The sequence below is a fragment of the Ahaetulla prasina genome, chromosome 2 (genome assembly GCF_028640845.1).
Source record: "Ahaetulla prasina isolate Xishuangbanna chromosome 2, ASM2864084v1, whole genome shotgun sequence".
In the NCBI taxonomy this organism is placed as follows: Eukaryota; Metazoa; Chordata; class Lepidosauria; order Squamata; family Colubridae; genus Ahaetulla; species Ahaetulla prasina.
The window spans coordinates 243,972,507-243,992,190 of record NC_080540.1 but is presented as its reverse complement, the minus strand read 5'-3'; the positions used below and the strand labels follow the sequence as shown (position 1 = coordinate 243,992,190).

Below are 19,684 nucleotides of genomic sequence, written 5' to 3'. Positions count from 1 at the left end.
CTTTTACCTCACTAGGTTGCCCAAGTAAATAATCTAGTCTACCAATGTGATCATATATATTGGGGCTTATTCAATAAATGTTCAACAGATTTCAGACATTGTAGAGGGTTTTTTCTTTTCTTTTTGACCTTTTGACCAGAGTCATTTTTAAAGGGAATGTTTGCATTCCACTAATAAACTCTTAAAATATTAATAATTATGGTGTGTATTACATTCATTAATATTTATGGCAGCTTTTCTTACTTGATGAATATGCATAACATTGCAAGTGTTCTACAGCAAGTGTTTTAAAGTGTTTAGGGGCCGGTTTAGCTCACGCTGGTAAAAGCCTGTTATTAAGAACACAGTAGCCTGCAATTACTGCAGGTTCGAGCCCGGCCCAAGGTTGACTCAGCCTTCCATCCTTTATAAGGTAGGTAAAATGAGGACCCAGATTGTTGGGGGGGGCAATAAGTTGACTTTGTAAAAATATACAAATAGAATGAGACTATTGCCTTATACACTGTAAGCCGCCCTGAGTCTTCGGAGAAGGGCGGGGTATAAATGTAAAACAAAACAAAAAAAAAGAACATGGCAGCATATGAATTTAACTTGTTAAATATGTAATTAAAATAAATTGAAATAAACTTCTCCAAGTTATGTTAGAGTGTTTTCTTTTTCTTATGATATAGTACCTGTATGTTGGAGAATTGCCAGCTAGGCTGGAAGAAGGAGTCAAGCGAAGGCCTAGCTTGGGGTCATTGCATAGCTTTAAACAGCATAAGCATGACTTCCTTTGAAATCCATGAAGCCTTATCTAGTCATTCCCAGGTGAAGGCAAGCAATCTGATGAGATTCTTGTAACATAGGTGATAAATGATAAAGTTACAACCTGAGGCTATTCACAAGTAGATTTTATTGTTTGTGCCTGGCATTAATTTTACTAGGCTTATTTCTCATAACCCTGGATAAAAGAAATTACACCAGAAATTACCCACAGGGAGCTGCTGGATTGCCCTAGGAGGTAGTGGAACCTTGCTTACATCAATAGAAGGCAGAGATAAGGAACTGGAAGGCAACAGTGCTTCAATTAGTTCAGCAACAGGCTCAGAATGCTCAACATCCAGTGGCCCCTACCTCCAGCAATTCCAGCCCTGCAGCCTGCCTTGCTGCATTCCCATAAGGCTTTGACAAAGAACTTTGGGGAGGTCCTGCTTATGCTGTTTGTGGCTGTGCAACAACTCCAAGCTAGTTCCTCGCTTGCCCCCCCTCCCCACCGCTACAACCTAACTGGCAATTCCTCAACACTGCATGCTGCTGGTTTCTGTACATCCAAGAATTCTGGTCAAAATTCTGATATGGTCTACATCAGAATTGTGATTTGCCATTTTAAGGTTATTTCTTATGAAAAATCTTAATGTAAAGTTAAGTTGAATTTGATTTGGTTTAGCAAGGATTAGACAACAATTAAATATAAAGAAGATCAAACTAATGCAACTAATGAAATCGAGTGCTGGAATATAATTAGTTTAATTTTAGGGATAATGATAATTTTCTTCGTTTTTCCACTTTAATATTATTTGTGGACTTATTTGTTATATTGTAATTTGCTTTAATGATCTTTAATTTTTAACTGTAATCAGAACATAATTTCTTTGATCTTTTTGGGGAACCTTTTTATGTGACAAGACTGCATGTATATGTATGAAGCAGTAGCTTTTTCAACAATGAGCACCTAGCGATTGTGAATTATGTTAGGTGTCCCTTATAGAGCCAAACAGCATTGTATAATGATATGTGTGTATTTGAGTGTATCAAACAATAACCAAAATAATAATGAGTTATACATTAGAGCCACAGTTCCCAAACTGATCACCATGGAACCCTAGGGCCCTACAGGAAACTCAACAAGTATGCTGTTTTTTGAGAGAAATACAGCAGTTTTTGACATCTGTTGAACATCAAATGAACTAGGGGCATCATGGAAAAATTACTCAGACAATAAGGACACTGAATTGAGAAACTCTGAGAATTTCTGAAGTGGAAACCAACAACAAGTGAAATATTTGTTCCATGTCCTCTATAAATACTGTATTTAAGGTTCAAATCATATATGTATTATATAGGAATAAACTTCATTACACAGTGAGAGTTATTTCCAAATATAAAATGTATACAGGTAGGAGTGTTCTAAGAGGCAAATTAAACATTGGATTTTTTTTAAGCAACCCACAGGACAGCAAAATTTCAGTATATGATATATAGTATTTATACTTTTTAAGCAACAGATACGTAAAACAATTTTATTCTATCTTCTTTTCCCCCACATGGAAAACGTTTGGTATAGGGAAAGAAAATGAATATTAATTTTTTTCAGAAAGAGAACTGCAAGTCAAACTTAATTTTCCCCAACTCATGCTTTGAAATATGTGTATCTGAGTAACATTTATGTTTATTAAGAACAGAAAAAAACAACAACTCAGAAATATATGAGCATAATGTATATCACATTTGCTATTTCAAATATGGCTTAACTTTTTTCAAATGCATTTGGGTGAAAATTATAAAAGTTGAAGCCTTATAAATGTACCATTCAAATACATTAGGATTTATTAGTGCTGCTTACCAGTTTTCTGCGTGAAAGCACAATCCTAAAGAGTGATTGTTTGTGTTTTAAATATGGTAGGTATTCATTACTTAAACTGATTAATAAAAATATATGTTCAGATTGTATAAAATGCCAATTTCTGTATAAATTATTTCTGAAGTGTGTTGTCTTTTTATTTTTGCACTGATATCTTGAGTTCAATTTCTCAAAGCTCAGGTCAGCCTTCTCAATAGTCATGGATTATGAAAATCATAGTCCAAAGCTTCTAGAGCACGGGTGTCAAACTTGATCACATCACGGGCCGGATCGTGATGTATCGTGACGTTTTTTGCCTTTGCTGAGCTGCGGTGGGCATGGCCTGTGTGTCATGTATCCAGCCCACAGCCCACCAATTTGACAGGCCTGTTCTAGAGGTTGTATAACTTTGTACTTAAGTATCCTTCTTTACTCTATCAAGTATCAGTTTCTTTTCATCAAAGTGTTCTGACCAGTGATTTTCATGACCAGTAAGTATCAGGTTTTTTCTTCATTCTTTTTACCTAGCATTTTCTACATCTTGTCTATTTGTGTTTATTTATTTTCCTTTAATTGGTCTATGATGTTAGTGGTGAGATGGTCAGCATATAAATTTCAAAAATAAATAAATAAAATTTAATTTCCACTTGTGCCCTTCATTTCTTCTTAAAACTATTCTTCTGATTCATACAAAATATCTCACTTTTTGGAACTAATTTCTTAGATATGACCGGTTTTTTTAATTGCCCCAGTGGACTTCATTTCTGTTTATCAGTAATTGTATTTTTGTGTTGTTATAAGCTCATGTTTGTGGACATCAGTGATAGCATTTTGTCACTTTGCCACTTCATGCATCAGGATCTTTTTCATTGATTCTTGCCTTAGCATTAAGTGTCCAAAACATTTAAACTTTATGTGTGAGCCCGATTTTACATTTCAAAGGCTATCTGCAATATGTTGTGATGGAAAGCAATCAAAAGGTTTAAGATACTAATAAAGCAAAAACAAATCTCTTGGGGACTTACCTTTTCTATTATCTTTTAGATGTTAGCAATATGATCTCAGATACCTGTGTATCTTTTGAATCTAGCTTGTAAATTTGCCAGTTTTCATCCATCTATTGTTAAAGTCTCAAAAGTGCAAAATTCTGATTGTTATCTTAATAGTAAATGAGATAAATCAATCGTTGGATGTTTCTCCTGATTACAGGAAGCATTTACATCATTAAATAACAATTTGGGGATAAAAAAGATTTCTTCTTTCATGTGATCTTGCCACTGAAGCTGTCAGTTCTTTCTACAATAATGTAAGATTTACAAATATCCTTTACAAAAGTCCTCATTTCAACTGCAATAGAGCTAGTATAACTTGATTGCAAAAATCTGGGCACCTACTTGGCTGCCACCTAGTTGTCTTCTGGAACTTGTAGTCAAGATGTGGAAGCCATAGAGCATAGGATGGTTCCCTGTTTTCAAATTTTCTTTTATTTCTCTCCATCCACAGACTTTTCTCAAGTCCTTTATAGCAATAGCACTTTTTCTTATATACCACTTCACAGTGTTTTACAGCCTTCTCTAAGTGGTTTACAGAGTCAGCATATTGCCCCCAACAATCTGGATCCTCATTTTACCAACCTCGGAAGGATGGAAGACTGAGTCAACCTTGAGCCTGGTGAGATTTGAACTGCCAAATTGCAAGCAGCCAGAATGTCGAAGAAGTAGCAGTACTGCATTCTAACTACTGCGCCACCATGGCTCAATGGTTTATATTTCTGTCTGCCTTCCTGTTCTCCTCTTTAATGTTATTTTGTTGCTTTATGCCTTGCATATGAGGACAACATATTTCAAGAAAACATTACAAATAATTTAGACTAAATTTTATATAATAGCTCTTAATTTTGGTTTCTTCTACTCTAAAGTGTTGGGAGCCAGTTTGGTTGTTGAAAAATATGTTTAAAATCAATAGACATATAAAGATAAACCATATTTACACAACATTCAGAAGAGACAATAAAAAAACCAAGAAGGAAATATCGTCTCCAGGAACCAACACCCAGATAAGCAGGGATTAATACTAGGCAAATAAGCAGAACACAATTCCCTAATCAAGGGATTATCAAAGAGAAAACTATGTCCCCATCAAAATTGGCAGGACAATCTACTGTATATAAACAAGGAGCAAACCTCACCTTATTCACACTGATTATGTTACCAACTAGATAATAAAACAACCAAGCTCAGAGAACACCAAGGTTTCCATTGCTGAAAATACTTCCCCCAACATTTTCCACCCCCTATGGCACCCCTTTGCTTCTTACCTGAGACTGTCTCCTTTTTCTGCTTAATGACCCATTGTCAGGAAACACTCAGCCAGAGAGGGAGGAGGTCTCAAGCAGGGGATTAGCCTTGAATCATTGCGCAGATGCAAGAGATTCAGGACTGATCACTCCTAAACTCCATTGAACCTTATCCATCTGTTCCCAAGAGATGGCAAGGAGTCTGGGGAGATTCCTGTATAATAGGCAGAATATAATAAAGTAGTTAGCTTAAACTCTATACATGGGGATCTGGTTCCTTGCACCAGACATGGGATTACATCAGCAACCAGGACTGCTGGGATTGGCATTGCTAAGCAATGCTTTAATATCACATCACTTAGTGACAGCAATCCTGGTCCCTATTTCCATCGTAACCTGAGGGCTACCTATGCTTCCATTCTTTATTGATTAATGCATCTATTCATTTAGCAACCAATTCATCTTATAACATCAGTAAATATTAAGAGCAAAGTCTGCCCTAGATCAGACCAGAATGTTTTAGAGCAAAATGTTAAAACATCTTTAGATTGGGTATAAACCGCCCCCCCCCAAAAAAAAGCCTTTGAGTCTTATCTAGTCTTTCCCAAGTGAAAGCTACCAGTCTGGAGGGATTCCTATGAAATAGATATAGAACTATAAAGTAGCTAGTTTGAACTCTACACATGTGGGTCTGGGTTGTTCATGCCCAACATTTATTTATTTATTTATTTATTTATTTATTTATTTATTTATTTATTTATTTATTTATTTATTTATTTATTTATTTTTTAAATTTCTATACCGCCCTTCTCCCAAAGGATTCAGGGCGGTTTACAAAAGCCAGAATAAAACAATTGATAAAAAAATTAAAACCAATTTAAAAAGCGAAAATTCAAAGTTGGCTGGACACTATAAAACCATTAAAAAACCCATTTAAAAACCATTAGGCCAGTCCTGCGCGATGGAACAGAAATGTTTTCAGCTCGCGTTGAAAGGTCCGGAGATCAGGGAGTTGGCGGATACCTGGTGGTAGCTCGTTCCAGAGGGTTGGTGCCCCCACAGAGAAGGCCCTCCCCCTGGGGGTCGCCAGCCGACATTGTCTGGCCGATGGCACCCTGAGGAGACCTTCTCTATGTTGATCACATGACAAAGAATGTATAAAAGGAAAAACAGTTATGAATTTTTAAACTTGTCAATTTTATTGTTCTGCACATTTGTGCTTTTAAAAATGTAATTGGATACAACTATCAATTGTACTTATTTTTGAAAATATGATTGAATATGGAATTAGCAATTTGTGTGTACTTATTTGATTTTAGTTGAACTTATTGGAATTTACTTTTGAATAACTTCGTAGGGGATCTGAGTTAGCTCTGTTTGTTTTCATGTTCTAGCATGTAGAAACCATGGGTTCTTTAAACTTAATTGCTATAAAATTACAGTGTTCCTTCTGCTGTCAACAATGATGCTTCATAAGCAAAGTGTATCAATTTTCAGTTTTTAGTTAAGTTTTTAAGCAATCCCTAAGGTTAACTGGTAAAGGCTTAACTATTACAAGAGATCAATTGTACTCTCTCTGTGGATTTTATCTTGGAACCATTCCAGCTGTGTTAATAAGAAGCCACAGGAAAAAGAAAAGACCGAACATTCCCCCCTCTCTCCCTCTCTCTCTTACACACACACACACACACACACACACACACACACACACACACACACACACACATGAAAATCATTCTCTTCCTTAATGCTGTGATGGTTAAACAGGAGCAGCTGTTCTCTTGAATCTAGCTTATGTTTTCTAATACATAGAATTAATAGTGAAAGACAAGACTTGAAACCAGTTTACAAAAAAAAAAAAAAAGATTTAGATTTGAATTCAGTTCTTAATGTTTTATACAAATTTTGTGCTCAACTACAACACTGTTTGATCAGAAATAAAATGAATAAAACACATTTCATTGCATCTAGATTCTAAAGTAGTGAATTTCTTTAAAAGGGCAAGGACATTTTTACATTATCTCAACTATTACAGGCATAGAAGATTACCAGTCTTTGCAGTGATCGGATTAAGAAAAAAATCTATAGTATGGATAGTGATCAATTTACAAAAATTTGTTTAGTGATCATTTGAAGTTGCAATGGTGCTGAAAAAAATGGACTTACTACCTGTGCCTGAAGTTATGGCAATAATAATAATAATAATAATAATAATAATAATAATAATAATAATAATAGCCCTTATTGTGATTGTACATCATGTATACAATGAAATTGGTTTAACCTCTACTGGTGCAATACATTGTAATGTCCTACAGTCACTTGATCAAAATTTAAGTGCTTGGCAGCTCATCTGCACTTACCACCTGCAAGGACATTTCAGTTTCTCCTACCTGCCCATCTCCACCTACACTCCCCTAATCTATGTCCTTTTGACTTCTCTGTAACTTGCTTTGCAGAGCTGCAAATAACCCAAAATCTTGCAGCTCTGGAGCTGCTTACCACAACCCAGAAAGTCTCAATTGTGCTAGCAACCACTCATTTGCCCAGCTGCCTTATCTCCTCAATCCTATGTGCTCCCTAGCTTGGTTTAGCAAGTACCATCAAGCATTTATTCACTCCTCAGCCTGCCCTAGTAAGCATCAGCAAGCATTCATTCAACTATGAATGATAGTTAGATAGATAGCCGGATAGCTCAGGCTGGTACAGCCTGTTATTAAGAACACAAAGCCTGCAATTACTGCAGGTTCAAGCCCGGCCCAAGGTTGACTCAGCCTTCCATCCTTTATAAGGTAGGTAAAATGAGGACCCAGATTGTTGGGGGGGGCAATAAGTTGACTTTGTAAAAATATACAAATAGAATGAGACTATTGCCTTATACACTGTGCGCCTGAGTCTTGGGAGCGTGTATAAAAAACAAAAAAAAAACCTAGCTGCTTGGAATGGGCCAACTTGCTACAGCCAGCTCGCTGCAGTCAACTCACCATGGCCAACTCGCCATGGCCAACTTAACCACAGCCAACTTGCCACAGGCAACTTGCTGCGGGACAACTTGCCATAGCCAACACACTGCTGGGCAACTTGTCGAAGGACAATTTAAAAATTCAATTTAATTATTCAAAGGGAATAAAAAGTATTTTAATTTTTGTCATTCACATTTCATTCAGTCCCTCCTTTGGCATCCTTTCTTTAATTATTCTAATCCACCATTTCTTTGATATTAGGATAACTATTGTCCCGTGGTGAGTTGGTCATGGCAAGTGGGCCATGGCGAGTTGACTGTAGCGAGTTGACCATGGCAAATTGTCGTAGACCCCCAGCTGCTTTCTGTCCCAGTTTCCTGCACCAGATTTGTCTCTTTTTAGGACCCAGCTTTTCCAGCAAATGTTTCCTACTTTCCTGTTTTTTTCCTTCTTTTTGAAGACAGCACTTGAAAAGCTCTGCTGTCTTTTTAAAGTGGTGCTGTCTTTGGAACACCTTTTTCCAAAGACAGTGCAGCTTTCCAAGGGGAACTCATCCACCAAAAGGAATTCTAAATGGCTATATAATTTTAATGGCATGTAGAAAATGAATGGTAAAATGAAATTAAATGAGGCAATTATGTGGTGATATCTTCTGAAAGAATATTTCTCATCACTGCAATTTGTCAAAAATGAGAAATCCACAATCAAAATACAGGTAGTCCTCGACTTATGACCACAATTGAGACTAGAACTTCCATTGCAAAACAAGGGAGTTAAGTGAATTGCATCCAGTTTTACTACCTTTTTTTGTTATGGTTGTTAACTGCATTCATTGCAGTTACCTGAATCACACAGTTGTTAAGCTAATCCAGTGCTTCTCAAATGATAGGCGCCCCCAGAAGCGCGAGGCTCCGTAAAGGGGGGCGCGTTTGACCTCGGCAAACACTGTCATAACAAGCTAAGCCCCGTGTTTACAGTCGCGCGGGGGGCGCGAAAAATGTTTTCTTCTTCCTAGGGGGGCATGACAGAAAATAATTGAGAACCACTGAGCTAATCCAACTTGCCCCATTGACTTTGCTTGTTAAAGCCTGCTGGGAAAGTCGCAAATAGAGATTATGTGATCCTGGGACACTGCAACAGTTGTAAATACATGTTGGTTGCCAAGTGCCCAGATTTTGATTATGTGATCGTGGGAATGTTGCAATGGTCGTAAGCACAAGGATTGGTCATAAGTCACTTTTTCCAGTGCCATTGTAACTTGAACAGTTTCTAGACAAGTGGTTATGAGTCAAAGACTATTTATAGTTCTAGTTTTTTTTGTCCAAGTGTATTGCTTTGTGTAACGTTTAAGAATCTCGGGGTTTTTTAGCTGTACATAATTTATTATAATTCTGGTCACCATAGTAGGTGCTCCATTCTTTTCTTTTTGAGAGCTCTTTCGCTCAGCAGCACTGAAATGTTCTTAGCCAATACTAGACACTAAAATGACGTATCCAAAAGTATTCCAGTAAAAAAAACATGCTGGTTACATTTCCAATTCTTAATTTGTCTTGCCAATAAGGAAAAATAGAGGCTCTCTGCTCATAAGAAGCAGGGAGGGGAGAGAAGTACAGTGGGAAATGCCTCCTTTGGTGCCAATAAATGCCAAGAACCATGGGTATTCTGCTTTCAATTCTCCAACCTCATGAAATAATCCCCTCTGTGCAATCAGAGTCTGACATTAAGAATCAATCAAGCAATCTTCATTATGGCCATAGACCAGCAAATACCATTAAGAGAGATGTTATCTTGGATAGAGAAGATACCTGGTCCTACAATGTCTCTCCCTATTTCTCTTGCCAGGAAAGAGGGGGTCTGACAAAAAGAGAAGGAATGGCAAATATCTCTTCTGTTGACAGTTTCCCATCCTGGTTTCCTGGAAAACTGAACCAGAGGTCATGTGCTTCTTTCTCCCACTTCCTCCAGTTTCTCTCCCTTCTACTGCCACTAGAGGAGACAAATTGTAGGGAGAAGAAGTAACCCATTATCCTCATTCTCTCTCCTTGCTTTTCTTGCCATGGATATGCAGAGCATGAAAAGAAGGAGGGAAAGTAGTTTATGTCTCCCTTTACTGGGGTTGCTGGCTGAAAAAAAGAAGAGGAAGAAAAGGAAGTGACTCTTCGACTGATGGTCAGGAGGAGAACTAGGTCACTTTGCTAAGCTCGCCCTTCTGCTCTCCTACTTTGTCTACCCAGGTGGAGGAGAACCTTGAGTCCCCCCTCCTTGTTAAAAAGCAAATAGCTGCCAGACACCAGAGGGAAGACCCATATCTGCTGCATCCTGGAGTAATTAACAGAACTCTTTATCTATCAGTGGAAAGGGAAAAAGGGCACAAATTCAACCTTTTTTCTCAAAAGGTTAGGGGTGAGTTTAATGTAACTTCCTCTGTTCATGCGTTCCACATCAGTTTGCTGAGGTATCTTCAGTATGTGATTAGCTTAGACCAGGGGGGTCAAATTCGATTTCATTGAGGGCCGCATTAGGGTTGTGTTTGATCTCAGAGGGCCGGGGAGGGGTGTGGCTGGGGGTGTGGCTAGCTTGATGTCACTCATCAACACTCCATTTTCAACAGCAATGGCATCCTGCAGCTCTCTGCCAGCGAAAATGGAGTGTGCAGCCTCCCCGAGCCTCTGTTTTCGTTGGCAGAGGGCTGCAGGAGGCTCTTGCAGCCAAAAATGGAGCCCTGGTGGGCTTTGTGCGGCCTCCCTGAGCTCCATTTTTGCTGGCAGTTTCTTTGCTGTTTCCAGGGTGGCCTCATGGGCCAGATCTAAGCACCCCTCAGGCTGGATGCAGTCCCTGGGACTTGAGTTTGACACCCCTGGCTTAGACTGTAAAAAAGCCCTGAGAGATCAGGACAAAATTGGGGGTCTGTTCATACACCATCCATTCTGCTACACAATAATCTTATTTTCATGAATCTGTCATAATAATATTGGGATTATGCTGCTATCTCCCACTACCTGTGAGATTTCACCATACAAACCGAGACTGTCCTGACAGGGGTATTTCACAATTCTGCAAAAAGAATGGATATCAGGGTTTATTTATTCAGTAAGAAACATTCCGGATATATTTATCTGTTATGAAGTGAATTAACCATTTAGGTATGGAGAAGCTTTTTTGCAAGATCCAATCTAGGTCATTCACCGGGACCAGAGGTTTACTCTTCTGAGCTCTTTTGGATTTGTGCTGAAGCCCATCTTCATGGAACTTCTCTTTACCGGAATATGTGCTTTGGGTTATTCTTTGCTGAAGATTTTTTGGCAAAGGACTAATAGTTATGATTAAGATTTGTTGAGATTAATCCTCTGCAGGGGTAGAAGACTAATTAAGATGGTCTGCCATGAATTAGATGAACTGTTTTTAGGAAGGTATTGGGAATTTTCCTGTTATCTTAGCAAATTCTCAGTTGCTTTCTGGTGTAAAGAAATGTTATTTCTTCAAAATATTTCAGCACAGTAATGGGACTGACCTTTGGAGCAACAGATTTCTGCTTTTTTGTGTGTGATACAGTTTACTATTTTTTTTTAATTGTCCTGGTCACACATCTTATTCATATGAGTTTTTTTTCCCTTTCTGGGCTTGATTTTGAGACAGAATGCTTCACTTGCCTATGTAGGCTATCTCCATCAGAAAGAAGCAATATGATCCTTTCAGTTTTGCTGGTGGCTTTTGATACTAATATAGTATTATTTTCTCTTTTTTTTGAAGTTGTTGGTTGGATTTAGACTTGGAGGTACCATTTTTTAAAATTTGCATTTATATCCCGCCCTTTTCCGAAGATTCAGGGCGGCTTACACTATGTCAAGCAATAGTCTTCATCCATTTGTATATTATATACAAAGTCAACTTATTGCCCCCAACAATCTGGGTCCTCATTTTACCTACCTTATAAAGGATGGAAGGCTGAGTCAACCTTGGGCCTGGTGGGACTTGAACCTGCAATAATTGCAAGCAACTGCTGTTAATAACAGACTGTCTTAGCAGTCTGAGCCACCAGAGGCCCTTTTAACACTTTATTATCCTTCCTGGAGAGTGTTGCACATCCTATTGGCTCTTCATGTATTTCCTTTGAGAAACTTTAGCTGGTCCAAAATACCAAAACTAAATGGGTAACTTCAATTAGTATATAGCAAATATACTGAATGGTGCGGCAATTCTGATACAGTCTCCAAAATAAGTTTTGAAATGCATAGGAAAGCAAATGTAACATCTATTCTAATGTATATGTAGCATCTTAAAGCAATTACATTTTATGCAGTTGCCAGAAAAAGATGTGGCTGCTTTAGCTTGACATAAACAGGTAGTATAGTCCTATATGCTCTGAAGTACCCTTTGAAAACAAAATCTCTACCACCTCACAGCTTCAACAGGGAACATTTGATAACTTGTAACATGTTCACACAGTCCACATTCTGGTTGTTCTATTTATTTTTTTACTTATTTCACTTGTGACTTACCTTTCTATCCTTTCAAATATTCAAGGCAACTAATAAACTTTGGAAAACAAAAAACTGAATCTAAGAAGTACTGAAGAAGTATTGAAATTAATACAGATGCTAATTAATTGCTAAACGTTTGGTGAAATAGATGTTCATTTATAGTTTTCTAAAATCTGTGAAGGTAGAGATCCAAAAGCAACTTTCAAGTTGTATTTTACTGTTAGTGAAAATGATGACCCTTTGATATCAGCCACATCTTCAAAAAAGCCTCGCTTCCTAGTCTGTTTCATGGTGGGAAATATAATTGTTTAAGAAGTCAAGCCTCAAGCCTTTTTGGGGCTTTAAAGTTTATTATAAATGTTTTAAATTTATATAAACTCAGGAAACAATTACTTAATAATGCTTTAATTAAGTACAAATCACACAATTCCTGAATCTTGTGCCAATTAGCAGTCTACCTACAATATTTGTACCTACTACAACTTCTGGAAACTTTTCAAGGTAATTCAAGGGTTGCCAAATCTGAACAGTTTATGAAGATTACCAGTTGGTGAACTGGATCCATTTGCATTTACTGTGTCTAAAGTCCTAACAGATCTGAGACAAGACTGTTTGAAAGATGGTGTTCTTTTTAGAAACTGTTCGGGTTTCCTACCATCATTTTAGGCAATGAAGATGAAGATGAAGAAAATGAAGAATACTTCTTTTGAGGGAAGAAGCTGTCTGAAAAAAATCCCTTTATCAGGCAGTTTTAGATATTTGTAGATATTACAAACCAGAGAAATACCTTAGCAAGTTACTGCCTGTCTTTTTAATCTATAGTTCGCTGGAGATTATTGAAAACATTTTACCTTCTTTATACTTCTACTTTTAGGTTTTGTACCCGTCACTTTAATTTATATGGAAGAAGTGGTAGGGATTATTGATCTTTGACACAATAATTATTTTGTAAGGTAGGATTTAGTTTTGGCCCTTCTGTGCCAATGATTTTAACTTGTTATAAAGCTACTGAGGCATGCCTGCCCTGGAATGCATCACCATCCGAAGGCTGTTAATATCCAGTGATTCATTCTACTTTGAACCAAGGATTTGAAACCAATGTATTTTGGATGTTGCACAAGCACACAGACAAAGAAGGAGAAGGGAAGAGGAGTTTCTACATATTTACTGTCAAGTAACAATAGAAATATGTTTGTCCAGAGAAATGTCTATTTGTCTGTTCCAAACAGTGTTACATTTTCTTCTGAGTGAAAAATACTCAATTTATTCTAAGTGAAGGCAAGGTTGCTACTAGAACTGACCTGCTTGCTGGGCTAAACCTGCCAGATTGTAATTGAAGTGAAGATATGTGTACTTTAAAGATTGCTTTAATAGTTCCTTCTCTTTTTCATTTATCCTCTTCTTTCTTTTGTAGCAGATTTCATGTAAAACTTGATAATCAATGGGCAAGCTGCCTTGAATTTCAATACATAAAAAGCCAGCTTTTTATATATTTGAAATAAATCCTTTAGCAAGAAAGGAAAGCCTAAAATAAAATTCCTTTTTATTATTTATAGCTTGTGGCTTTTCTTATACAATTTATATGATTTTTTGCTAAAAACCATGCTCAGTAAATTTCTGTATATATCTACATTCAATGGAATGTCAGCATTAAAAGACAAGACCACTGTTAAGTAGCAAAATTTGAAGCACAAATGTAAACCAAATGTACATTCTTTTTGTCAATGTATCATTTAATCCTGGTTGAGACAAACAATAGAAAATTTCTAGGAGAGACTGCAATGATGGACGTACTAAAACATTTGGACCACATGTAGAGCTAATACTTCTATCTGTTTGACCACTGAGTTGCTTACCTGAAATGATATGTGATATGTTTTCTACTTATCCACTGTTGTCCAAAGAGATAAGAAATAATTAATCCAAACCTTTAATATCTGTTTTGTTACAGTTAGTCCTCATTTAACAACTCTAATTGGGACTGGAATTCCACTGCTAAGAAAGCGGTCATTAGATAAATTACTCTTGTGACTGCACCACCTAGCAAAATCAGTTCCTGTAGCCCCAGTTGCAAGCCTTAGGCGAGGACACCACAGTCATTAGTCAAGGACTTCATATTTCTCCTGCCCTGCCTCCTCTGCTGATCTCTGCTTCAACTCCCTCCACACGGGCAAGCAGTTGCCTCAGCCACATGTGCCTTGTCAGAGGAAGATGACAACAAAAGGTCACCTGGGACAGCAGGAATTAGCAGGGGTAGCTGGGGGCATTGGAGTGCAGTGGGGGCCAAAAGACAGAGATGGAGGGAAGCAGATAGGCTGTTGGGAACAGTTTAAGCACGCACTGTAGTCATAAATGTGGGAAGGCTGCCAAGCACCCAAATTTTGATCATGTGATCACAGGGTGCTGCAATGACCGTAACTTTGAGGACCAACCGTAACTAGCATTCATTCAGTGCCTTTGTAACTTCAAATAGACACTGAATGAGTGGTTGGTAAGTGAGGATTACCTGAAATGTTCTGTTAACAGCAGAAATAGTTCATTGCTCAGAAATTGGGCTAATTGATGATGTTCATTTCTTTCTTTGTAAAGGCAAAGGAGATATATATGTGTCTCATTATCTCCTATAGTTTCCTCTCTATATTTACTCCCTATTTTATTTATCACCACTGTAGCATTTTAATTCTTTTCCGATTGTCAGTCCATCTGTATATGTTTATGTTACTTCCCCAAGGTTGAAGTTAATGAAGTGTGGCACGAACGCCTCAGCTGTTGTGACAGTTTTGCTCTCAGCTAACTAGATTAATTTCTAGTTAGCTTTTATGATATTTCTACATTCTGTTGCATTGCTACTGTGTTGTAACTAAATAAATATATAAGAACCTCAGTTAACCGGTTGTCTTAATTTTGCAGTTTATGTTAATGCCAAAACTAAGTCAGGGAATGTATTTGTAATAGCAAGTATGGTTTTATCAGTGAATTCTTGCTAATCATAATATAAAAATTATGGCCAGTTTGAAAAGGTTTTCCCAAATTACATTTTGGGAACCTATGAAGCCATCTATCTCTATTCTATAACTAAAGTGTTGATTATTAACATGCATTTCAAGTTTTGTTTGATAGTTTATTAAGCTAATCTATTCCTTTTTAAAAGAATAATGCATTCTGGATGAACTACAGCTGTGGGTGGGAAAAATCCATTTTCTGCTAACATGGTGTATTAATTTCAAATTAACATTGAGATGAAATCCTTAGTGTTTCATCCAGAATGTCACATTACAGTTTGAATTTACATTGCAGCATTAATCATTGTACATGGAAAAATCTGGCATGGAATATGTGAGTGTTAAGACAGTGTTTGTTAGACTGCTATTACACTAAATAGTAGACTAAGTGTAGACTAGTAGACTATTATTTCTACCCTTTTGTACTTTTTTCTTTGTTCTTGATTTCTTTAGAGGATCTGCGTTTACCTTTTGCCTATGATATTACTAGAAAATGTCCACTGAATTTAAAAAAAATGTGACAAGGGAAGCAAAATCTTTTAGAAAGTACATAATCATAAACCAAAACATGCAATAAATCATTTAAATGCTATCTAAATTTCTTGCACATAAGTAGAAGAAAAAAAGCCAGTAGCAGCAAAGAAGATATTCCAGCAATGTACTGATTCCGTCAGATTTGGGTTACTCCTTGTAACCTTGCATAATAAATCTCTTAATTAAACATTGCACTTGAAATGTCTATTATTATATATGTTTTTAGAGAGGCATCCTAAGAAAGCAGATATACTGTATCTGTATTTTAATTATTATATTTTTGACAGAAATTAAAGCGATTTATCAGTATAATATTATTGGGGTGAGGTATTTTTGGTAAGCATAAATAAACCTTAGTAATAACAGGAAACAAATTTACTTAGATAATATCAAATATGGTAAATAATTATGATTCTTGTATCTTTTAGGAATAGCATATTTGAATGGCATGTGTAGTGAAAAACGAAAATGTATAATTGCAGAGGACAACGGTCTGAATCTTGCATTTACTATTGCTCATGAAATGGGTCACAAGTAAGTAAATGAAATAAGCAATATCTAAATTTGCAGTTACGTACAGTGGCTTTAAGAAGAAAAAAATTAGCCCCAATTTGACACAGAGAATTTGATATTTTTGCTTTTCATATGCTGCTGGGTTTTTAAATAGAATTATATTCCATATATAAACACAAAGAAAAAATATTTCACATGATAGCTGGTTTGGTAATATTGCAAATAATTAAATGATAGAAATGGAGACGGTAGGAGAAGAAGAGCCAGAGCCTGGGCATGGAGTCAAGGGAGGATTTAGCATAGAATTGTTACATGTCCACAAATGCTCCAAGTCCAGCCCACCTTTGAATTCCTTTGACTCTTCTCTAGCACCAATTTAGTGTTGACTGTTAAATGACTAGATTCTAGTGTATAGACTTGAGCAATAAATCTTAATTGGAACTTAATGTACAGTCATGATTCTTTGCGCCTGACAGAGACTTAGAAAACAAGGGGAATAATTCTTTTTTTTTTTTTTAAAAAAGTTAATTTTTGGATTTCTGGAAACCAGATGGAATATTTTTTGGACATTAAATTTTACATGAAAAAGAACAGAGCAATGATCACATCAGAAGACTACTATTACTAAAGCAATTTTTTCCAAGGCCATAGCCTCCACAACAGAATCCTGAGTCCAAGAGAATCCTCATACTGTGGTCCTGTTGTTCACAGGGAGGAAATATCCTGCTGAAAGCCAAAATTAGTTCAACCACCTACCCAATCAGCAAGTTTCTGAATGAAAGAGCCATCATACTTGGGTCAAGTTTCCTTCAATTTATTTCCCGATTAATAGGGCTTATTTCCTGTTTCAGAACTTGATTGAGACAGTGGAAATCAAAATGTGGTTAGAAAAATATACAGGTGAAACCTCAAAGATGGGAGAATTGAGTATCTTTTCTCATCATATGGCCTTAATATTTATGCTGTGGGATAAACAAAGGAACAGAAATGGGAATCTATATCTTATCTAGTTCTATCCTTTTATATTCTGGTATTTATTACAGTATTGTTTTGTTAGCTTTTCTGTATAAATATGGAGTCTGTCAAAGGTATTCACAGAAGTATCTTATTTTTGTTACTCAGAATAAAATTTACTTTTGAGAATTCTACTTTACAATTTAATAATAAGATTTGGTTGAAATGAAAAGCCCAAAACTTAAATTAAAAACAGACTTTGTAAAGTATTGATTCATAACATGAGTACGTTATCAGAGGGATTTTTAAAGTCTGCAATTGTTTATGCAATCATACAAAAAATATAGCAAAAATCATTTTCAGGTGGGATTTATAAAAAGCACTTACAATGGATAATTTATTTGGATCAAAACACATTTTATAACATTTGATTTTTTAGAAAGCAATTATAAATATGAAATTTAAATCCTGAAAGTTAGCTGGTGATTTGGATTTATCAGCTGCAGAAATTTGAAGCTTGTTCTCATGGTTTTTCTTAAGGGTTTATGGAACATAGAAAACAACAACAACTTATTACCGTATATACTCGAGTATAAGCCGAGTTTTTCAGCACGTTTTTTGTGCTGAAAAACGTCCCCTCGGCTTATACTCGGGTCTATACGGCTTATACTCGAGTTTTTTTTTTTTAAGCCCCTCGGCTTATACTCGAGTATATACGGCTTATACTCGAGTTTTTTTTTTTTTTCTTTTTTTCACATTTTACCGGACGGCGCGGGGAAGCCCTGCCGGTGCAGTGAGAGGGCGGGGCGGGGGAGCCGCCAGCCTTCTCAGCTGAGGGAGGGAGGGTTTCCCCAACCGGTAGGTGCCTCAATTCCCACCCTCGGCTTATACTCGAGTCCCCAGTTTACCCCAGTTTTTGGGGTAAAATTGGGGACCTCGGCTTATACTCGGATCGGCTTATATTCGAGTATATACGGTATCTCCTATTTTCACAAATAAAATAAAGCTGTTAAAATGAAGTTGTCTATGTCTATAGGTGAAGCACAAGGAACTTTGGTATAAGGAATTATTGTCGTTCTTCAATTCATGTAGTCCTTTCTGATTATTCAATGGACTGAATAATCGTGACCCAATGGACATTATTTCACTGTCTTCAGTAATTGCTTCTTTGAATTTTTATGAGCATATACATGTCTCATCAATTAGACTTCTTTTTTTCCCTCTTAGCTTCTTTTTAATTTTTAATTTTTCTCTGAGTCAAGATTTTCTCCAGTAAATGTAGTCTTCATATTTTGTGTCCAAAATATCTAAGTTTACTTTTATGATTAGCATTTCCAGCAAGCAGTCTGATTTCATTTATCTTTGTATTTCATATTACTTCATCTAGTATTGAAATATTGGCTCCTTTTGCCGTGCTAAATAGTCTCATTAATCTTCTCCCGCACTACTATTCACAGGTGTCTGTTTTCTTTTATTCAGTCTGTCTGATGGTACAATTTTCACAGCCATGTTGCAGTTGAGAAAACCATTCCCTCTCTTATTTTGTGTATCTTTGTTACAATCAGTTAAGAGAAATCTTTTTATTGAATGATTATGGTAATTGTCTTTTTGAGCCTAGGAAGATAACATATGTTATTACTTAAGTATTTTATCTTATATTTGTATTGGTTGGTGTTGGCTATGGACATAAACATTTTTTTTACGTATTGAGATTTAGTCCAACTTTTCTGTTGTGTTAACAGAATTCTTTAAATCTTCCTAGTTATAGGGTTATCTATGGCATTATCAGCATATCTGAGGCTGTTGATACTTTATCCTACCAATTAAATACTTTAATGGTTTTTCCCAACCAATTAAATTGGTTTTAATTAATTAAATTTAATTCTATTTTTTATTTGTTGTAGCACAGCATTTCTTTTAATGCGTTCTGCATACATATTAAATAGAGTGTACCTAGGTGCATGTCTTTGCCATTTTTCAGCCATTTATTGTTCTATATTCTGTTCTAATGGTTGTAGCCTATCCTAGTCATATAATTTTTCAATAAATTTTATTGGAAAAGGTGGTGATGAACTCCTTTTTCAAGATGCCATCCTTTGATCCAGTGACAATTACCAAGCAGTCCCCAACCTTCTCTGTGTGGAAGTTGGGTTTCAATCTGAGATTTAGTGCTAAGGTACCTTTGATTGTGTTTGTTGTTGACTTGTGGCAGAGCCAGGACAGTGGTTTATCCATCCTTGTGCACCTTGATCTCTCAGTGACTTTTGATACTGTCGACTACAATATCCTTCTGAACTAATTGTGAGCAACATATTATGGTGTTTCTATTTCTTATTCCT

The 19,684-nt window shown here is 36.5% G+C and overlaps 1 protein-coding gene across 3 annotated transcripts in view; it reads left to right on the top strand.

Moving 5' to 3' along the window:
* ADAMTS19 (ADAM metallopeptidase with thrombospondin type 1 motif 19) overlaps window positions 1-19,684 on the top strand; it is a 116,240-nt gene that overhangs the window by 36,684 nt on the left and 59,872 nt on the right. For all 3 annotated transcript variants that reach the window (XM_058169987.1, XM_058169989.1, XM_058169988.1), the window contains exon 8: window positions 16,307-16,412. In XM_058169987.1, coding sequence (XP_058025970.1) covers window positions 16,307-16,412 — 106 coding nt within the window. The remainder of the gene's footprint in view (window positions 1-16,306; window positions 16,413-19,684) is intronic.